The sequence below is a fragment of the Passer montanus genome, unplaced genomic scaffold (genome assembly GCF_014805655.1).
Source record: "Passer montanus isolate IOZ18808 unplaced genomic scaffold, ASM1480565v1 scaffold25, whole genome shotgun sequence".
Taxonomy (NCBI): Eukaryota; Metazoa; Chordata; class Aves; order Passeriformes; family Passeridae; genus Passer; species Passer montanus.
In genome coordinates this window covers 8828979-8851462 of record NW_024367149.1, presented here as the reverse complement: position 1 = coordinate 8851462, position 22484 = coordinate 8828979, and the positions used below count along the sequence as shown (strand labels likewise).

The 22484-nt window shown below is 41.9% G+C and overlaps 1 protein-coding gene across 15 annotated transcripts in view; it reads left to right on the top strand.

Annotated features, from left to right (window-relative positions):
• DAB1 (DAB adaptor protein 1) overlaps window positions 1-22484 on the top strand; it is a 409388-nt gene that overhangs the window by 366885 nt on the left and 20019 nt on the right. For 11 of the 15 annotated variants that reach the window (XM_039711669.1, XM_039711665.1, XM_039711666.1 and 8 more), the window contains 5 exons: window positions 7982-8113; window positions 8699-8818; window positions 9450-9488; window positions 10799-10864; window positions 15328-15387. In XM_039711669.1, the coding sequence (XP_039567603.1) occupies window positions 7982-8113; window positions 8699-8818; window positions 9450-9488; window positions 10799-10864; window positions 15328-15387 (417 nt within the window). The remainder of the gene's footprint in view (window positions 1-7981; window positions 8114-8698; window positions 8819-9449; window positions 9489-10798; window positions 10865-15327; window positions 15388-22484) is intronic. The other 4 variants (XM_039711676.1, XM_039711674.1, XM_039711671.1 and 1 more) reach the window with 3 other exon arrangements.

Here is a 22484-nt window from a genome sequence, read left to right as displayed (position 1 = left end):
TCCATCACCAGCCACTGAAAGGAGTCTGTCATTGTGGAACACAGGGCTTCTTGTTTCTGTACCTTGGTTAATTTCTGCTTATGAAATCACTTCTGTATTTGAACAATACCAAGATTGCATCGTTGAAATTCTCAACTGTTTTGCATCATTTTCAATTGGCTCATAACACAACATACTGGTTGTACACAGCTTGTGAATTCATAGAATCTTTTTCTGCTCCTGTTCTTCCCTGTACCTGTGCTTTCTCTCAGCCCCCTTTAAAGTCTTACTAAATTAGGGAGAGTATCTGGGAGCTAGATAGAGAAATACAAAATAAATCCCTCTTGTCCTTTTTCCCCTTTTCCAGTAAAGTTTCTTACATTGTGCAGGTGGATTTATGGTCCAAGGAAGTTCCTGTTTGATGCCTATCCAGTGCAACTTAAATTTGAGTATGGTTTTTGTGATCTTTTCAAGCTCTGCTTTATAGGGGTTGCATGAGAAATCAAGAGAATCAGCGGTTGCCTCTCACTGAGGAATTTTTCAAATCACAGGCTACAAGAAGAGGGTGGCTGGTAATGCTTGCTGAATCTGAAGCAGTTAAGATCTGAGACAGCTAAAGCCAAAAAAATTACTTCCAAATCTCCCAGGAGTTGTATGAAGGAATTGCTTGTGCTGTTCATGTAAATCAAAAGCATTTCAGGAGGGTGAGGAATATTGGTGTAAAGGAACAAAAGAAGCTTGTAAAAAGTAAGGGCTGCTCAAAGGACATTCACAAGCTCTAAAGATGAACACAGTAAAAATATGGAGAGGTTCAGTGATGCTGCAGCAAACTGTCTCATTACAGAATATTGTGCTCCCTCAAATTCAGGATTTAATCAATGAGTCTTGCAGAGTCTCTCAGGAAAAAATACAAGGCGTGGTCAAAGATTCTGCACTTGAGTTGTATGGAAGCTTTGCCTTGGGAGTAGAGGGCAATAATACTGGCATATTTATGGCTGTCTTGGTCCACTGACCATTTTGCAGAGGGTGGTGAGGTGGGAGCTCAGGGGGAATACACTCAGAGGTGTTGCAGCCCTGGGAATCCCACAGTGACCACTGGGCAGCTGCCACCCCAAAGACAGTAACAATGACTTACAGGCAAGGGCTGTTCCTTGTGCAGCACACTGAAACAGTGAGATGGCAACACAAAACAATGCCCTGCAGCCTGTAGGTGCTCCTGGCTGATGGAATTTGGGGCATGTTGCACTGCTGAGCTGATTGGGGCCATTGACTTCAGTATCAAGGATGAAGTCTGCTGCTTCTTGATTTTGCTGTGCAAATCCTTTGCTTTAACCACCCTGGTAGAGCAATGGCTGTGTCAGATGCAGAACAATAAGGAAATAGTACAAGACTCATGGGAGACCCAGCATCTCAGCTTCCGTGTAGCACATCTGCCTTTCCAAAGCTCTCTGAAAATGTTTCCTTGCCCTTTAGCACTTTCTTTGTCCTGGAACAAAGTTTGCAAGTGCATATTTAAAAGATAACTTGGGCTTCATAGTAATTGGACAAGGGGTTTGGGTTTAACTAGCTACTTTCACTGCTGATACAATAAAAAGTTGAGAAGCCTTTGAAGTGAAGATGGGAAATTGGCCATGTGTGTGTTCCAGTTTTGTTTTGCCCCTTTCCAAATTCATATATCTAATAAATGGATCTTCTGCATGAGCAACTTAGCATTTGCTTCTGAAGACAATGACCAATAACTAAATTCATATCTGGTCTTTGTCAGACATTATTACAAATTATGAGAGCTGGACAGAAGTTTATTACCTTAGTGCTGTTCTCTTTCACAAATTAGGTTCTTGGAGCATCCAGCCAGCTCAATATCAGAGATCCATTCATCACAATTAGGCTGCTGTGCTGGCAGAGCCACGTCCTGCTGCCTTAATTGACTCTGGGGTTGGGGACAGGACCACACCAGCTGAGAGCATCACTGGGTGTTTCTGTCACAGAGGCACCCACAAGGACACTGGCCTTTGCTCTCTTGGGAATTTCCCACTCTGGCTCCCCAGATGAGATAAAGGCAGCAGCAGGATGGTTTTTTCATCAAGCAAAGGGAATGGTGAGGATTAATTTGGATTTTAGCTGTGGCCCGAGTAGCCTTTTAAGCTCTTTTCCTGAGTCCAACCAAACAGGCTCTTACCTGGGGTGCTCCTGGGAAGTACTTGCCTTTATTTAGGATAGAGTGTACAGGTAGAGCTTAGTGTAGCCCTGGAATTGATCAGGTTCTTATCCTCACACAGGATCTTGCTCACTGACTCAGCTGCAAAGCTCAGGAAGTCACATAATCTGGGGTTTTTTTGCTTCAGTCTCCTCGGCTGCAGGAAGAGAATGGCTCTTACGAGTTTGTTATTGTTATTAAAAGGAAATTAAATTTACACTTCTCTGGGTGCTGTGCTGTGTCACAGCCAGACGGCTGCCCCCCTGGAGGGACTGAGTCTGCAAGAGCTGGGGCTAAATCTGTTTTGATTCTTCTCTTTATCAGCACCATATTTCATGTGCCCCTTTGTGCTGCACAGACCAAGCTTTGATCTGCATATAATCTCAAAGTGAGCTTTGTGTGCCAAGTGTTTTTATTGCAGAGCTTGTGCACTGAGACGCCTTTTAGTAGCTGGCACTTGGAAAAGTCTTTCCTCAGGTTATTGTCTGCAAAATCAGTGTGTGTGGAGGAGGCACGGGGATTAGACAGATTTATTTTCTTCTCATTGTGAAGCCACGCTTACAGGCTGCCATCTGAGAGGGCCCTTCAGGCTTGGGGAACACTCTGGAGGTTACATTTTCCTTTTCTGCTCCTATTCATGGGCTGGGGTATTTTTGCAGAAGGAAGGTCCATAATCTGTTGTTCAGCCTACATTCCATGAGTGGCTCTGGCTCAAACAGATTTAGGACTGGACTGTTCATTTTCAGTCTCCTTCAGGGGGAAGGGTTCAGCCCCCAGTCCATGGTTTTTTTCAGTTTATGCTCTTTTATGACCAAAACTGATAGTCTTGGCCAGTGCTGGGAAATGCCTCCCAGTACTGAAATCTCCATAACTGCAAGAGGTTTCCAGTGGGTTTTGCTTTTCAGGTTTTCATATGTGACATTTCTTTTTGAAAGCTGAATTGGAATGATGCTTTGCTCCAAAACTCCTTGCTCTTCTTGTAGGAATTCAGTATTGTGATAATTTGCTAAGCCTAAACTCTACAGCTCTCTTCCTTTCCTAGACCAAACCTGATAAAATTTTCCACATGTGCAGTAAATGTTTATATAACAGATTTTTTTTGGCTATCAAGTGTTTCCTCACACTAAGCACTATCACATTTAAGGCAGATTACAGTGATCTGTCATATATTGTTTGTTCTGTCCCCTCTCCATGGGCATGTGACTGAAGTGTTCATGACAGTAGGGAAGGGTTGTCAGATAGGAAATGAGATGTTTCTCAGTCACCCTGTGCTGTGTCCAGTAGTAATTTGCAGGGAGTTTGAAGTTGTTGGCAGCTGTAGCTCTGAAATAACACTGAGCTGTCTCCTCTCTGCTGTTTCACATGAAACTGAGAATTTTTGCAGTGGTTGTTTCATTTCCCCATCTGCTCATCCCCTGCCTTATCTCATGAGGCTGATGTCTTGCCACCCCATCTGCCATCCAAATACCAAGTTCCAGAAAACAGCACGAGAAAGTTTGTGATGCAAATGCAATTTATTGATGTGTTTTTCATTTCACTCTGACATTTGAGACTGTTGACTTTTCCTCCAAATTGTGTGTACACAGTCCCACTGAAATGCACTTTCCTCTAGAGGGAGAGGAAGTGGAAGGCTTCACAACTACTTGAGAGATATCCATGCACCTTAATGGGGAGCAGGGAAAAATCTATGTCAGGAACAGGTTTGGGGGGTTTGGATGGAGTTTTTTTAGCTATCTATGTACAGGGACTGCTGTCCATCTCTTAAAACTTTCAGAAGTTACAGAACTAGATTTGAATCTGCAGTAGAGAATTCAGGTGTTTCATGTCATGGAATGGTTTGGGTTGGAAGGGACCTTAAAGATCATTTAATTCCAGTCCTGATGCCATGGGCACCTACAGGACTGTGGGATGTGTATGAAGGGGATGAGCAGCTCCACTCCACCTCTGCTAGGTTCATTTTAAGAGAACAGCAGAGAAGCATTGCAGCACAAACACAGCAATTAAGAAAATGCTTGTGGCGTGTTGTTGTCCCCATGATGCCTCCAAATACCAGCTAAAACAAACAGGAATTGTAAGGAATGGTCTTGAGGAGCATTGGACCAGGTGCTGCATGTTGAGCCCTGTTAAGGAGCACAGCATCCTCCTGGGTGCAGTGAAGGAAAACCATCTGTGCCACCCGGTGTTTTCTTGCAGCAGGGAGATAAAATTCACCTCAGAGCCACTCATGTGTCTTGCAATTCACTGTTTGCCCTGGATGTGTTGCAGTAAGTAATGGTCAATGTCCTGTCACACTTGGGGCTTGCTGAGCTTCTTGGTGTAAGGCTTTACCATTCTTTTTCTCTGTTAGGTTCAATTTCTGTGTTTTTTTCCCCATGGTCTTCCTAAAAAGACAGGGCCTGGTTTCCTTATGTGCTGCTGAGCAGTCCCAGGTGCAACAGAGGGGACTTGCAGCATGGCTGAAACTATGGTCCATGAAGTTATTTTATTATGAATCCATTAAGGACTCTGCAGTTTGGTGGGTGAGTTTATACAGGCAGAATGTTTTATTGCTTATTCCAGTGTGAATAGGCAGGAATAGGCTTGGTCCATGTGCATCCCACATCCCAGCATCCAAAGTGGAGCTCCCAGTTGATCCCAGCTCTCTGAAACCAGGCTCAGTGTGAAGTTACTCCAAGTGAGAGGCTGTGCAACCCCAGTCCCTGTGAGACTTGTCCTGGTGGATGTAATCCTGTGTGGAACAAGCCTCCTGCTTGTGATGGGGCAGCTTTTCCAGGAGGATTTGCAGCTTGCAGGATATTTTTTTGTTGTTGTTGTGGCTCTTAACACTGTGCCCCAGGCTCCACTAAATAGACAACCTCATTAAAAGAGAAATAGCGATAGTAAAGCAGTGACTTTCTCATGCCATCTAACTCACATTTTTGACATGATTGCTGGACCCTCCAAGTACTTAATTGATTGACTTAATTGATTTAGTGGCACTGGAGGCTACAGCATGGAAATAAAGGGGCAAGATGAGGATAAGGGGTGAAAAAATTTATGATAGGTGCCAAGCAGCCTGAGGGAAATTAGAAATGCTACAGATCTCAGAGGCAGCTAAATCAATTCAGTGTGATGTACAGGGAGCGACCTGGGGGAAGAGGAGAGGCAGGGGATGGAATGGAGAAAAGCAGAGCAAACAATGGCTGGTGGGAGAGACCAGAGTAAACCTAAGGGAAAGAGGAAAGGCAGCAGGCTTGGTGCAGATGGATATTTTGGACTTTTGAGTTTAACACCAGGCAAAAATGTCTTAGTATATGAATAAAATACAATAATGCCATTATGTTTAGCCTAAGAAAAAGAACTCATGCATCACAAGAATGTCTTGTTACCCAGTTTGAGACTTTATCTGTGCTTCCATTTAAAATCTCCAACATTTGCAACAGTGACTAAAGTCACAGGAGACCTAAAATAATTTGGAGGCTGTGGATTTTGTTAACAACTGAAACTTAAATTTTAAATTACTTTCTAATCTCTGCAATATGTAATTGACTGTGTTGAATGATAATACAAATTAACTCTTCTGTTCTGTCGTGCTGCAGTGCTCCAAAACAATTTGGTACCTCACTTAAGGATTGGTAAATGGTTTGTAGCAGCTCTCAGCCCAGACAGAGTAAAAACTTCAGATGGTGATGGAATCCATCAGTATTGGCATACAGGGGTGTCAGAAACATCTCTGAGTTGAGGAATAATTATTTTATGTGCTTGTGGCCACTAGTAAGAGGATTCTGATCTCGCATTTTACAGTGGTGAATCTCTCCTGACTGCAACAGGAGCCCCATTTCTGCTGTGCAGGAGCAAAAAGTCAGACACTCAGTAAATAGTGCTTAGAATGGATCATTGGAATACGTAGAAAAGACACATGAGGTGAACTGAGGGCTGTGAAACCACAGATGTGTTTATTTCTACATTTGAGTACAGATGTGTGCGTGCACCATTGGGTTTCACATGTGTGTTCTAACTCAGTGTCCCTCAAACATGTGAAAAGCTCTCCCTGAACACTCCATCCAGTAAAATACAGAAAAGGATAATTGCAGTCACCTTTACTTAATTTCTGTTTCTATTGATACAGTGTGTATAATATCATAACCATTGGAAATGTAATGATTTTTGAACAGTGAATGTGGATTCCCAAATATATTGCAGCATCTCCATCTGCTCTCTTACCTTGTGGGTGATACTCTTCCATGGTAGAACAATCTTCAAATTTAATTCCATGAGGAAGGCATCTGATCACAGTTTAATTTCAGTGCAAAACGCTGCCTGGCAATCAATAAAGCAATGTCAGAGAACTTTGATTTAATAGGAGCCAGAGATAACGTTCCCTGTCATATGCAGAATAGAGAGATGGGAACATTTCATTTCATCCTAACAGATAGCATGTAACTTGGTTTTCAAAAAAACCTAATAAATCAATATCCCTGTATTATCTAAGTAAGATCCCATCATTAATTTTAAACGCTCAACACGTCAGGAGAGTCTGAAGTGCACCTTCAGCTGAGCCACATTCTGCCTGCAGTCACTGGCAACACTTAACTCTGCCACGAGCAAGCAATCTTGATATGGGGACATTAAGAGCCATTTACTGTGAAATGAAAATGAAACATGTCCAGTCTTTTGTTTTATATGGAGCCATCCATCTCTTGCAGGCTGCCTCTCCTTGCAGATCCCACTCCCTGCCCTGCGCGCCCTCAGCCTTTTCCCTGCCACACACAGACACCCTCCCTCCTTCTGCATCTTAAAACTTTAACTTCTCTTTTTTTAACTCCAAAAATAAGTGCTTGTTTAGAGATTGCCTGGATACCATGCTGGTTTTCAAGATGTGCTTTTCTCAAAGCCAGCAGGAATCTGGACCTCCAAAGAATTCTCTGTGAGGCTTTGCCTGCTCTCAGAAATAGCATTATCCCTAGATGATACAAGAGTAGGTCAATGTATCAGAAGATAGAAATTGAAACTAATAGATTGTTTTAGATAAGCTTTCCAAGGAAAAAGTGGAATTATTTTAAGTGGAAATACTTCTCTGTTACTTGGATAATAAAATGCTGTTTAGTGCAAAGTGAGAAAGATTCTGGCACTACAAGAGATGCTTCTAAGAGCCTCAGATTAATGTCCTAACTCTGGACAGAGTTATGCTCACACAGTTAAAATTAAGTCTTTTTATTATCACAATTCACCAAAGTGGGATTTTAAGTAAAATGTGGACTTTTGCATTCAGCATTGATTTACAGTTGAATAATTACATTTACATTCATTTTCTGAGGAAAATAAGTATTTGGAGCTGCGTTACTGCTTGAAGTGAAATCCCTTGCACTGGGTGATGCTGATTTTTGTGGAGATAAGGCAGGTCTGGTACTTATTCCTTGAGGTATTGGGGATCTCAGCTGTGGCTCTGCAGATCATCCAGGCCTGGGAGTCACCCTGTGTGAAGCTACAGATTTCTGCAGCCCCTGCTTGTTTATGTACCAAGAAATACTGATTCTGTGCCTGGGATGCTGAATAGGTAGTAGCTAGGTAATACATTTTTAATTTAATTATATTTCACTTAAAGATACCTAGAAAAATCATCAGTGGAAGCTTTTAGTCAACCGACAAAAGCAAGTCAAATCTGATCAGATTTTGAGCAAAAAAGAGGCTTAAAGAGTTCAAATATTAATTGGTTTTCATATCAGAATGTGTTGGGATCCAGATAAAGTGGCGAAGGAGAAATGATACTGCTTTTTAATCAAACATTCTGATGGATATTCTCTACTGTTGTTTGGTTCTTTTTAGCTACTCCAGCATCACCACGCAGTTCATGAAATTTCCTACATTGCAAAGGATATCACAGACCACCGAGCGTTTGGATACGTGTGTGGAAAGGAGGGAAATCATAGATTTGTGGCAATAAAAACAGCCCAGGCAGTAAGTATCAAATCACTGTCATTTTCTGCCATGTAACTCAGCTGAAAAGCCATTTGTAAGGAGCTGTTCAAGAGCCTGGTCTTGGGTTGTTTATGATTGTGCTAAACTGGTCGCAAGTGTCTGTGTGGATCTTAAATAGCAAATTAATGGAACCAGCTTGGGCAAAAGGGAGTGTGTGTCATTGTTCCCATTTTTTTTATGATTTGTTTTGTTATAATTAGTTATTGTTTACCTTTCTAGCTAAGCTAGACTGAATGAAGATAAATTTGCTTATGTTCCTATACTCATGGAAACCACATTGTGTGTAGTCTACTGTAATTTCAGTGGGTGATAAACCACTAATAAATATGCCTTTACATTCATCCATGTGCCTTTTATATTCATAATGCTTTTTATATTCATAACTATAATTATCATTAATTTTCAAGCATAGTTAGTTCAGCAGGAATTAACCCAGGCCTGGGTGCTGAGATAGAAATTAATTCTATATTAAGTTTCATTGTGGAGATGCTCTATCAGCTGGATGGGGTAAGAGGTGTTTATTTTCCCCTACAGAAATTCTCCACCCTGTTTTTGCTTCCTTAGGCTGAACCTGTAATCCTGGACTTGCGAGACCTGTTTCAGCTCATCTACGAACTGAAACAAAGGGAAGAAATGGAAAAAAAGGCACAAAAGGACAAACAGTGTGAGCAGGCGGTATACCAGGTACACCAATAAGCTTAGGCTACTGCCACGAAAATTTGGGTTTGGAGTTTCTCCCCAAATTGTTCCAGAGAGGCTCTGAGCATCCTCAGCACTTCTGACAGCAGTGGGTTTGAGCAGTGCTGGCTTCCCAAGGACCAGCGTGAGCCCTGCAGCCAGCCTGAGCCCAGCCTAGGATTAAACTGAGCTCAAAGCTGTCCCTGGGGTGTGGTGAGCCTGGTTGGCAGCTGGAAATGATCCCCTCATTTCCTGCTTAGTGTTTGTTCTAATCAGAAGGAAAACGTTAATGAAGGGTCAGTGTTGTAAGCCAGGTTTTAAGTGTTGTAAGCCAGGATTTAAGTGTTGTAAGCCAGGATTTAAGTGTCTCATGCTTTAGGAGAGATTCAATATACTTCTGAATGTGTGTGTTTGAATCAAGTCAAACAAGGTGCAGATTGTCAAGCTCGGATGGAACTTGAATAAAGTTACTTTGTACCATAATGTGACTTTATCTGTATCCTAAAGAAAGAAAACTATGAACTTACCTGCCCATTTTGCTTGTTCCTTTGCTGTCCTTTAATTTCTGAATACAGTTCTTTTATCTCTGCTGTTTATGTTCTTTGCTTTTACTGCCTGTCCTCTTACTTTGCTGTAGACAATTTTGGAAGAAGATGTAGAAGATCCTGTATACCAGGTAATTTCTGAAGCTGTATGGCCTTGGAGTTTCAGAAATGACAGATACATGTTATCTTCAAACACAGCCAAAACCTTGAACAAGAGGTTTTGAAATTTACTGAGAGGTCTTGTGAGAAATCTTTAAAATCTCCACAGAAAGTAGCATTTTTAGAAATGAAGCTGTAAGTAATATGTCTGTATAGAATGGAATGTTTCAGTTGGAGTATAGAAATATTAGATGAATATGTCATAAATGCTGCTTTAAATGTGGCTTGTGTATCAGATTTTAAGTTTCAAAATGAGATTTGTTATCATTTTTTAATACAAACTCTTAACTGAAAAGGGAGCTACTCTGAGAATTAGGGAAGGTGGCATCTTGTCCTCATAGTAATAAGTTGACATTTTGTTTTTGTTTTCTGTGGAGCCAGAATTTAATTCAGAGGGTGAATGTTTGGGAAAAACCAACAGTAGCATTGATATTGTAACACACTCCCTTGTTGCTGTTTGAGCTATGATTTAATAACAGATCTGAAATTTAAGTCTTGCTCCATCCAAGAAAAATGTCTGGGAGCAAAGATGATTATCAGAAATGTGTCAATATATTCATGTCCAATACCCTGCTGAGTGTGAAGAAGAAAAAGATGTAATTTCATTCTCGTGTTTTTGTGCTGAAACAAAATATGTGATAGTTTACTTTTTTTTCCTGGGGATTTTGTGTTCTTCCACTTAGGCATATCAGTGGGAGTCATGCTGAAAGGATCCAATTTAACCATTAGTGAATATTGAACAGTGCCTAAGGTGCAGCAAGGAAGATGATAAAATTCAAGATGCCCTAAATTACTGTTCAGCTATTATAATGTCAGGAGTTTTGTTCTGTACTCTTCACAATAAAGCAAGAACCTGAAAATGAAAAAGTGTTGTGCCAGCCTTTTGCCATGTGGCCTGTTCCACACACACCAACCTGTTCTCCCAGCTTGGGTTTAGCACTTTTATTCATAGATAATAAATATATGTGGAAATAATTGCCATTATGTAAAAGAGGCAAAATCCACCTTGCCTTCAGAAAATTAATACTGGGCCACAGGCAGTCTCCCTGGCGAGGAAGAATTAGGGAGTTGCTCTAATGATCATTAAGAGGAGATTTAGGCCTGTTCATGAAATATGAAACAACCTTTCCTGGTGCTTCCCAACAAACCAGTTGTCCTGCTGCCAGCCTGTGCTTTGAAGTTGTTTCTTTAATGCCTGCCTTTGTTTTGACGTGGAATTCCAAATGGCCTTTTTCCCTTCTGTTTCATCTCTGACTGTCCCTCTCTGGCGCTGCTGCCATAGTACATTGTGTTTGAGGCTGGACACGAGCCCATCCGTGAGCCTGAAACGGAGGAAAACATTTATCAGGTATAAAAACCTCTCCCCTCGCTGTTCCCATCGCAACGAGCGCCAGCGTTTGGTGAAAGTGCATTTCATACATAGCTTGCTTTTAGTTTTCATCCATCACCAAAACTGTCTTGGCATTTCATTCTGGTGACATTATCTGCCCAGTCCCAATGTGATTTTTCTGTTGTTTGTCATATCAGCTTCTGCGAATTGATATTAACTTTGTCAACTCACAAACTTTTGAGTACACCATATGAGGTGATAAATGGAGATTCTCTTTTTTTTTTCTGTTAATTTTTATGAAATTTTTTACACCTATTCTGAGAAACATGCTGAAGATGTTTTGTTGGCAGGCCATCCAAGCAGTTCCTAGAAATTTCAGTGGTGCTGCTCTTGTTTCTGTCTAACCAAGGAAATAACTGAGCAAAACCTCAGAGCTCTCAAGGGATATCCCCCCCAGACCAGGGAAACTGTTTTCAGAGTGCATATGTTATGTTAAAGCCCAAGCTCACATTCTTCACACTGACAAAAAACTGCATTGAAAGCAATATAAAATAATCTTTTGTCGTTCAATTTATCCTCAAGGGATCAGTACGAGGTTTATTAAAATATAATGTAATTCATTTTGTATCACATACTAGAGGCAAATCTGAGGATAGACAGAGATCCTTGTGTGCTGTGAGAAAATTGTGATTCGAGGAAATTGTTCAGTGTGCAGGGGAAGGAGTTTCAAGCAGTGATTAAGCATTTCATCCAGCTGGACTAGAGGTTGATCTGCTTATAGGAAGAGGTTGTAAGGTAGGCAGGAGCAGGGCTAGAACAAAAAGGAAAAGAATTAAGTAATGAGAAAGTGTAGGAAGATAATAGAAAAAATGAGATGCTAGTGTAGCTGTAAGCTAAAATAAAAAGCTGATTGGAAAGAGAAATACAAGTTAAATGTTAGAAAATGACATCTTATAGATGCCATCAGAGGGTCATTAATATGAGATTCATTTACTTTCTCCCTGCTGCTCCCCTGGCACCACACGTACTCAAAAATGCAGCTTTTTGCATCTCCCACACCAAGACATGCAAAGCTCTCACTCAAGGTGAGAGTCTGCCTAAGGCTGAACATTTTCAGTGTTGAAAGTTTGACTATTCTCAGCAAATGTTAAAAAATTGCTAGTCTAGTTGTCAGGTTTGTGCTAGAAACAAAAATCCCATGAGGACTAGATTTGAGGGAAAAAAATGATGATTGTTGTTCATCAAAGTGTGGAGCTTTTAGTGACACTTCAAAGAATTAGCAGGTGGAAGGAGGCAAAATGGGGCTGTTGCTCCCAGTGTTTGTAGATCTTCCAGCAATCATTGGTGGGTAGGGAAGAAGCTGGAACTGTGTTTTGAGGAATAGCCCAGAGAACTTCAGGACTCCTTGGGCAATTCCTTTTCCATAAAATAGAAATAGAAGGTGAAAAGCTGGTAGTGAGGCCTTGTCTCATCTCAAGGTACTGCTGTTACTGTCCTCTAAGTCACCAGAGAATTGCTCAAGGCTTCATTTGACAGCATCTGGATGTGATGAAGTGTTTCCTCCCACAGTGCTCACAGAAAACACCTGTGATTAATGTCCCATACTCTGGATCTTCACAGTCTAGCATTGTCCTCTGTGTTTACTACAGGCACTACACTACCTGAGCACAGCAAATGCTGAACTGGGGAGTTAGGAGTCATTTTTTGGTCTCTCTGTAATGGATGGATGCTGAGGTGTCCCAGCTGCAGACTGGTCCATAGCCATGAGTTTCCCAGCTCCCACGGGCTTCCTCAGCTCTTGGCTTCCACAAATATGGGTCTCCACATCTCAGATTATACACTTAGATACTGACAGAATTGTTTCTCTTACAAGATCTTGGTAAACTCAGAATCATCAGGCTATTGGTAAAAACAAAATTGAGAAAGATCCTCTTTTATATTTTTTTGTGCTTTTGGTTGATTGGTTGGTTTTTCGTTGCTTTCTTTATTTTTCTTTTAAATTTGATGCATATTTGTGGCAGCTTCTATTATTGACTGTGAAGCCATCCCCACAGCAGACATTGCTAAACATATATCTGCTCAATAACCTCACACAGCCTTGCTTCAGCCTCACCAAACCTTTCTGCTGGTGCTGCTCTGGCTTTTCATTTCCTGGCATGCAACAAATTCACTTCTCCCTTGGTGGAAGGGATTCCCAGCCCGTGGGGAATTGCAGATGAAAGATACGTGCAGAAAGTGACAATTTCTATTTATTTTTAGCATAATAGAGGTCACAACTTTCTTTTTAAGCATTCTTTCTCTGTCTGTCACCTTTCTTTGATACATTACCTCAAAGAGTGTCTGTGTCTGCTCTTCTAATATTATCTATGTAAGTTGCTATAATTTGTTAGGCAAGGACTCAATCACTGAGCACATGCCAACCCTCAGATTGCTTAATAGCAGCTCCTCTGCTGCCTGGCGTTCTGGAGAGGTGGAGATGGGATTTTGGGAGGTGGTTTGGTGTTTGTGTGGCAGCTCTGGTCTCTGTGGAGAGGCGAGTTCTGCTCCGTGAGGAGCTGACAATCCGAGATTGGGGTTTAGGACTGTGGTGCTTTTATTGCTGCAAGATGCAAAGACATCCAGATGGTTCACAGCCTGTCACAGAGACAGAGCTGACAGCAGAAATAGAGCTGGTACCTCTTACTGGTGCTGCTAATCAAAGGAAAAACAGCAATTCACTGCAGCCCCCAGAGTAAGCAGAGATGCAAACAAATGTGGTGGTGAGCAGCAAGAAAAGACAGCAGGTCAGGCAGCACTGAGTTGGGACAGAGAAATGGCTTTCAGGAAAGTTTCTCTGTCTTCATATGAGATGCAAGGAGCTCTCCTCTGAGTATAAATTGGAGTAGAAAAAGAGGGGTTGATAGTGCAGGGGAATGCTCAGTCCACAGTCAGGTCTGGATGTAGGTTCAGATTGGGATGTCTTCACAGAAAGGTTGGAAGGAGGAAGAGGAGAATGGCTGAAAGGGGAAGATATTGGAGAAAATAGAAAAAATGCATTAAAAATGCGCACTAATGTAAAAAAGTTTAGAAACAGTTTATCTTTCCTTATCTCCCCTCATTTTGTGAAGATCCAGCTTTCCAGTGACTTCCTAAATCAACCATTCCTGGTTCCTGCTCTCACACTGTCAACTCCAGCTCTCTTTCCAGACTCTTACTGCCATGGCACTGAATTGTTACCAGTTTCACTTATCTAATGTGATACTGGCTTTAGTGGAAGTAGCCAGAGAAAATCAAAGATAGGAATAGAAGAGATCTTCCACAAAGTTCATTCAGTTTCTCTGAGAGTTCTTGACAAACTCTTCAATATGCACCAAGTTAAAAACACAGTTTCTTGTGAAGGCTGTACAACAGTACAGAGATGTTTTTATACAGAATATCATACAGAATAATAAATGACAGCATATCTCAATGAATAAGTAACACTTCGTCAGCTTCCCCTAGACCAGTCTAGGAGTTTAATATCAGAACCTTAAGATACTTATTGTCTTAGAAAACAAAAAGGTCATAATTATATCATATTTGCAATATCATCTCATTGACCTGTGAGGTTTCATTGTTGTCTGAAATGTAACTTTTGTACTCCCAATGCTTTTGTGGAAAAGCAGCACTGGTGAGAACAGGTTACAGTTCTTTTTGCTTTTGTCATTTTCAATGGACACTCAGTGCTTCCAGGGAGGAAAGGAAATACAATCACAAATTATAAATATGCAAACAAGCGGTCCTTGGGTGAGCACAGCCCAGTACTACAAAGCAGCTGAGTCTGCATGAGCAGGTTATAAATCCCCTGGGTATAAATCATGACTGGTGGCTCAATAAAGGCTCACCCAGAGTTTTAAGTGCATTGTCCCCTGTCCATCTTTCTTTCGTCAGGCTTCAAGAGGCCTTAATTCCTTAGGAAAATTGTACCATTATAACCAAATATTTCCTAGAGCAGCCACAAGGCCCCATCACTGCAGTATTAAGACTCTTTTTAAATGGTTAAATGAATTGTGAGAAAGAAATCTGACACAAGGTAAAAACATCTTACCCTCACATTGGTAGCTCTGCTCTGTGTCTCTGGGGAGATGATGAAGTCACCTGACCATAACCTCCATTGCCCATCTCTAACCCCCAAGTTAAAGAAAAAACAACCATTTAAGTAGGAAGGAACTTCAAGTACACCTCGACTTCATGCAACCAGAATTATCTGAGAATCGAAATCTCCTTTCTGAACACTCCTGGGCTGTAGAAAATTGGGATAGGTGTTCTATTTCTTCAGTATTTTCTCCATTAATGGCCCTACTTGGATAAGAAGGGAACCCTCCTCGATTTCATTAATACTAAAAATTAGTATTAAATAAACTACTCATTTAGGTACACCCTGTGCATAAATAGCAGGTGCTCTTTGTAGTTTTTCATCCAGCTGCTTTTGTAGTGACCTCAGTTTTCCTTTGCTGTTGCAGGTTCCTACCAGCCAAAAGAAAGAAGGTGTTTATGATGTGCCAAAAAGTCAACCTGTAAGTGTAAGTATCTCCCCTATTTATATACAGTAAAGGAAGTGTGGTTTTCAGCTTCTGTGGCTTTTATTATCATCTGTAACATTTGATACATTCCTCATGTTGTGACTTTTATCAGTGATACATTATGGGTTGGTGGGGACTGTGATGTCAGTTACATCCATCTCATTCATTGCTTGAGTCTCCTTTCTGTCTTTTCTAACTCATTTTTAGGCAAGTCACCATTTGTAAATGTGTTATTTGTGGTTAGAAGTTGACAGCAAGCCTTCTGCCTGTTAATGCTTGAGGTGCTGCCTGGTTTAAAAGGGTTCCTCTGGTACCCAAATGTGTATTATTTCCGTAGTACTCTAAGTATACAAGAAACAAAGCTTAATTCAGCTGAATTTTTTCTGTCCTGTGCTTTGTGTGGGCAGGAAAATATTAAAAAATAAGGGTAATATGCTGTTGTAGCCAAAAAACACCATTCCCATTCTGTGTATTGGCATTTTGAAAAGGTGAAGCATTTATTCACAAAATATGTAAAAAATGGTAACAAGCATTTGAGAGAAGTGACAGATGCCTTAGAACAAGGTGTGGGTTTGCTGAAGGGTAGGTTATGCTGTTAAATAGAAATTTGTGCTATAAATGCCTCAAGAAATTGTTGGATTGCTTGGGTTACACAAAAAATTAGTATTTCTGAGGATCTGTGTGAGAGTGGAGAAAAGCCAAGGAAAAGAATTTCAGAATTTCAGAATTGTAGTGGGAGAAGCATGGGGAAGATGCCTGTGTTCAAGAGAAGGAGACTTTTTTTACAGCAGGATGTGGTGATTTGCACAGTGACCAAAAAAAAATGTTGTGAAGGAGCTGGATGGGGACTGGGAGCTGGACTGTGACTTCTGGGCTTTGCACAACCAAACAAACAAACCCTGCCAGAAATATTTCACCATGAGCCAGTAGGAGCAGGGAGGTATCTTCATGTTGCTTCCAAAAATCTGGTGAAATAACTCACATTGCATCACTGATTGAGGTATTTGTGGGCATGGAGTAGCAGTTGATTTTTCACTTACTTTTCATGCAGTTTTTCATATAGTTCAGTGGTACAATTTTTCTGCTGTGCTTTTCCTGTGACTCTTTTATTATCCCTTCAGTGATGCTTCAATTTCACTCAGGGTACAGTGTGTAATTTAGGTTGTTGCAGCGTGGCTGGGTGTGCAGTGCTTGCAATCATATCTGCAGACACTCTGGTACTACTCTGTCCTGTAAATAACAGATGTGAGGAACAGGACTCGTGGAACCTACTCTGTAATCATCAAATACATTTAATCTGCCATCTCCATGAAGCTAGTTGCACCCTTTTTTCTTTTTTTTTTCTGCTAGTTCGTGGTTAAATTTAAAGGGATTAAAGCTTTTTCTCTAATCAACTTCTGTACATTAATTAATGAAGAAAAGGAGAAGAGGAAGAAAGACGTAGCTGAGATCCTGTTTCACCTTTTTATATTAGTATGTATTAAAAGAAAAAAAAAGAGCAATAGCTCTTAAAATTAGCAATTTAATATTCCACTGCCCATCTGATTTATTGCTCACCCTTCTACATGTGAGACTCTCTGTCATTGAGACACTTGCCATAATTTTGTTTTCAATTTATAGCTGTCATTATTATATAAACCTCTAAAATTCAATCTGAGGGCAAATAATCATGCTCATGTACCTGGTTTAAACATGTAAGGACACTTCCTTTATTAGGAGGTCTTGCTTTCAGTAATTTCATAATGGATGTATGAAATTAGGAACTTTTTTGTGGCTCCTGATAGGTTTCAGGCACCATGAATTCTCTCTGCTGACAACACATTCAGCTCTTAATGCATAAAGTTTTGGTCAAATTCAGGCTGAATTGCCCACAGTCCCTGGACAGAGATGGAGTTTCCATCTTGGGATTGTTTTCCTCTGGTGTGTTCCCCAGGCAGGTTTAGTCTCTGATCAGAAAAGTGAGGGATATTGAAGTGGTCACCCAGGTGTCCTCCAGCTTTGTCTCTCTGTAGCCAGTGGAGAGAATTGGCCACTTCTCAGGTTGGATTAGCCTTGGAACAACCTGCTCCAGTGGGAGAATTCCCTGCCTATGGCAGGGGGTTGGAATGAAATGGTCTTTAAGGCCCCTTCCAACCCGAACCATTCAGTGATTCTCTGATTCTGTGGAATTCCTCCCATCTGCACGACATGTCCCTCTCAGATGGAAATAAATGTACAACTGCACGTGGTTCTTTTGTGGCTGCAGATGAATTTTAAATGACCTGCAGCTATGATGGCTTCTAAACGTTAGGCTTAGGTGGGGTGAGATCCACCACAGTGTAGAGGCTTGAGGGCAGAATCCCCATCTCAGAGGCTGCTTTTAACCTGGGCAGTGTAATTCACACTGATTTTCAGTAAGATACAGCTTCCTAAAGCACCAGAACCATTTGGGCAAATATTTCTCCAGGGATTGGGGATCCCACTGAGGCAGAAGGTGTGAAGCATCTCCCTGGTGGTGCCAGGGAGGAGCAGGAGAGTTCAAAATTGTGTATTCATGTACTTAGCAATGCTGTGCCATTGTGTGAGGCCGTTTGTCAGCAGGTGTCAAAGTGCTTTACAGCCTGGCTCCTCATGATCTCTGATATCAAATAATGTAAATACGGAGCAAATGAGGCGGAAAGGAATGAGCTTCATCCCAGGACTGGAACGGACCCACTGAACTCAATTATCAGCAGTGGCTGCTTGCCAAATCACTGCTCTGACATTGGGATGGAAAGATTGCTTACTCAATGGAATTCTTGTGTTTCCCCACCTCTCTGCTGCATCCCTTCCCAGCAAATACTGCTCTCCCATGGTTTTCCTCTGCTGGGTGTGCAGCTGAGCTCCAGACACACACTTCCCCTGGAATTCCTTCCCAGTACCTCTCCCTTCCTGTATATTAACTCACATTTCTTGAATTCATTCTTATTTTCTCTCTGCTGTGTCCTTGGACCATTTTTCCCATTCCCCATTCACTGAGAGTAGACATCAAGACAAAGAAAGCAGGCTTACCCTAAATTCTTCTGTTAAGTGGTGCATGCTCCACTTAGAAATTCTAGTTCTGTGTGTGAAATTAACTGTTCTAAAAAAAGGAAAATGTTTAATGATCTCTTTTTGTCATAATTTCCCTTCGTCTCCCCATTAAACATCCACATCAAGTTCTACCTGTCACGGTGTTTTTAGAAATAAGAGTCAGACTGTAAAATACCCTTCAAAGAACCTGTCAGTCACGTCACAATAAAACCTTCTCTCCTCCTCAAAATGTCTAAACTATCTGCTTAACAATTTCATGAAGGCTTTCAAACAACTCATCTCGCTGCTGTGTAAGGATCCAAGGCATCAGAGGTGGAGCCTCACAGTGCAGGCAGGGATTTGGCTGGTGCCAGCTGCGTGGGGAATATCAAACCAGGCTGGAACAGAGGAATTCCATTGTCTTAGGACATGGTGGGGAGGAGCAGATGAAGCTGGACCTGAGCACACTCGGGTTTAGAAGGCACAAGACCTGCCTGGTGGTTCTGGTGTGTTTGGGAAAGCTCAGCTTTGATTCTGGCTGGGATTGCAGTGCCATTCCCACATCTGGCTTCTCCCAGATGTGGCTTTGCAGAAACAAAGAAAACTTGGACACTGGTGATGCTGACTTCAGCCTCCACAGTCAGGCTTCCAGGACCAAATTCTCAGAGATGAGGAGAAAGGGAGTGCACAGTCCTGGTCTCTGGCCAGCTGTACTGGGAAAGCTGTCACATGGAAGTCTGGGTTCTCATCATCTCTTGTGTCTCCCACCTGCAGTTGAAGGAAGCCACCCCTTGTCCCCAGGCTGTGATCCTGACATTCAAGGGCTCATCTTTTCCTGTCCTGACCATGTGGCTGGGACCTTGGCACCAGCACCCTGTGTGCCTGGGAATTCCATTATCTTGGGAATGTGTAGCCTGGGAGCAGTGTGGGCCTGGCTCCAAGCTGGAATCACCCTGGTGGTCTCTTGATTTATTAGAGTCTGTCAGAGAAAAGTGGTAATTGAAGCATTTTAAATACCATCTCCTATAAGAGTAAATACCCCAAGTACACAGGGAATTCAGAATTAAGTTCCCTGCAAATGAAGAGAAAATAAACAGATGAGTAAGCGTCTGTTTTGATCATATGAAGAGTTCCTTAATTTAAGGGAAGCTATCGAGCAACAGTGGAGCAATTCAATTCCCTCAACATGCCTCAGTAATCTGGGATGTCAATTATATCCAACAGTCCCAATTCTTCAGCTGTGAGGATTGGCTAACAGGATGTTTAACCAGCACATCCAGGGATTCCCAGTCACCAAACAAAGGAAACTGGACAGTTGGGAATGCAGTGGAGCTCAGGGCTGCCCTGTAATTGGGTACATCACACCCAGGACTTGGGTTTATGGCTTCAGGAGAATTCCCTGAAGGAGAACAGTTGTGATCACTAAGTCAGAGTTACCCTGTCAAACTGAAAAGAGGAACTTTAAATAGAAGAATACAGACATCCCGTGGGATTCTGAGCACTGGATTTTCACCCTGTGCAGTGACAGATGCCCAAAATGCCTAGATTTTAGTTAAAAATCCATCAGTGGTTTTATTATGGCAGCTCACGTTGCTGACATGACTTGCACTGGTTGGGAATTGCCTCCCCCACTGGAAGTGTTCAAGGCCAGGCTGGATGGGGCTCTGAGCAGCCTGATCTGGAGGGAGGTGTCCCTTCTCATGGCAGGGGATGGAACTGGATGAGCTTTAAGATCCCTTCCACCCCAAACCATTCTTGATTCCACGATGGAATGTTGACAGCAGCCTTAAAATGAAAGGGTTGTGCTCAGCTGTACCTCTGTAAATCTGGGATGGTGACAGCAGTCTATAACTGGGAAAGTTCATGGCATTTGAGAATCTTCAGGATCTGCAGGAAGCTGGAGGTTGCAAAGACATTGACAGTTTTTTCCTGACACACATTCTTCTGTGTATTCTTTTTAATTGGGAAGTAATTGAGCAATTCTTTGTTGAGTTCCCATGCCACTTCATTAATTCAGCAGTAGTTCTGCAGGAAGACAATGTCTGTGGGATGTTTCCAGGATGTCTCAACCTACCAGACGTGGTTTGACTGATGATGGGTTTAGTCACGATGCTGACATGCTCCTTCACTGTGGTTCTAATTGTTTTTTTTAGAATGAATTGTGGTTAATTAGCAAGCTGCTTGCAGCTCATGGAGCTTGTAGCAATATCAACAGTTGTGGTGTAAGGTGCCAACAGCTGGGGCTTTGCTGAGCTGCAATGACCATTTGAACCATCAGAAAAGTTATTTGTCATAGCCAAATCTTTACATGTTCAACTGAAATAAGATAGAAAATCTTTAGTGTGACCAACCGTTTGACTTGTCATTAGACTTCCATGTAAAATCCATGTCAGAAAAAGGGAATTGGAGATGCAGAGAGGCTGTGGTTGGGTGACTCCTCTTTTGTTTGCTGGGCTGTGTGGTATAGCACTCACCCTGAGTGCAAGAAACCAAGTTTAAGCCCCTCTGCTGCCTTAAAAGAGTTGAACAGATAATACCCAGCTCAAAGGTTAATTACTAATTGCTGCTTATTTGCTATATTTAGTATCCTTCAAACTCTTTTTTCTTGTTGAGCTGTGTAGCAGAGTACAAGTTAATTACCACAGGTTTTTTTCATGCTTTTAAGCACCATCTTTGCTCCATTCTCTGAGATTACAAAACCACGTTTTGTGAGATGCTGCTTTTATCATCTTGTTTGCTAAAGTGCAGCAGTATTAAGCAGGTTTTCTCGTGCCATATGTCAGTGTGGATCCCTTGCTGCTGGTGAAAACAGACTGAGGAGCAGAAGTTGGGTATTCTGTCTTGGTATTTGTATGGAAGTGAAAGAAGAAGGTGCTCATGTGAGCACAAGAGCCCTGTTTTAGATTTCCCTTTTAGATTCTGAGCTTCTGCATTGCTTAGAAAAGATGTTTTTCAGAGGACTTGGTGATCAGAGGGAGTACTGGAGTGGATCAGTTTTATGTAGTTTATGACAGCTGTAGCTCACTTGTCTCTTATTCTTAAGGGTGCCTTCCAGTTCAGGGAATTCTGTGATTCTGTGATTACCATTGCTTGTGCACTCTGGAGTTTTCTCCAGCTCCTGGATAATAAGTTATTTTTTAGTGAATAATGAAAAATGTCACCAGCAATTCCGCTACCAGCTTGGTGTGATTTCCAACTGCTCCTGGCTTGCAGTGGTGCTGCTGCTTTAAGGACCAGATTTACGTATTTTGTGTTTGAAAGATTTACAGGCTATCTCACCTGCCTGTATAGGAAGGTGGAGCTTCCATGGCAGGTTTAATGTCACTGGGCTACAAGGATTAATTGTCCCTCCTCCACCCCAGCCTGCTCATGAGGGGCTGGCAAGGTTCTGCTGGCTGAGCTGGAGGGGGTTTCACATCCAGCACCTGCCTTTTGGGAGGATTAAACCAAGCTTTTGCAGCACTCTGTGGAGGAATCCTCACCTGGAGAAAGACCAGGAGCTGGAGCATCTCTCCAGGCTTCTGGTGCTGGAAGATGGGGGCAGACAAGGCGGCTGTCAGAGCACGAAGTGATGAAGTGCTGGCCAAAACTGGGTCCTCTGAAAGCATTCTGCTGTCATTTAAAGGGTGTTCTCAAAGTCTCTGGAGTTCTTTGAGTAAATGGACACAGCTTTTCCTCACACTTTGCTCTCCTGGGGCTGGGGGGACACAGGGTCAGCTCCAGGAAGGTGCAGGACTGTATCTGTTCCTGATTGTGCTCAGTGACATTATGTTACTTTGGCTTTGCCTTTTCCCACTCTTTTATTTTCTCTTTTCTTCAGCTCTGTGATGAGATGAGGGAGGGAAGAGCATTCTAGGCTGTTTGCGAGCTTTTTAAGTGACATGGAATTACTGGCTGGTAACCTGTATGAAGCTTCTCAGTCATCTTAGACTTGATTTTCACAGCTTGCTGTTGTTCGTCTGCAGAAATGAAGTCTCAAACACCACAATAAATGTTACCTGAAATTTTGCCTTCTGAGGTGATAATATGTGCTAAGTGTGTGGGTGGATACAGATATGTACAGATGT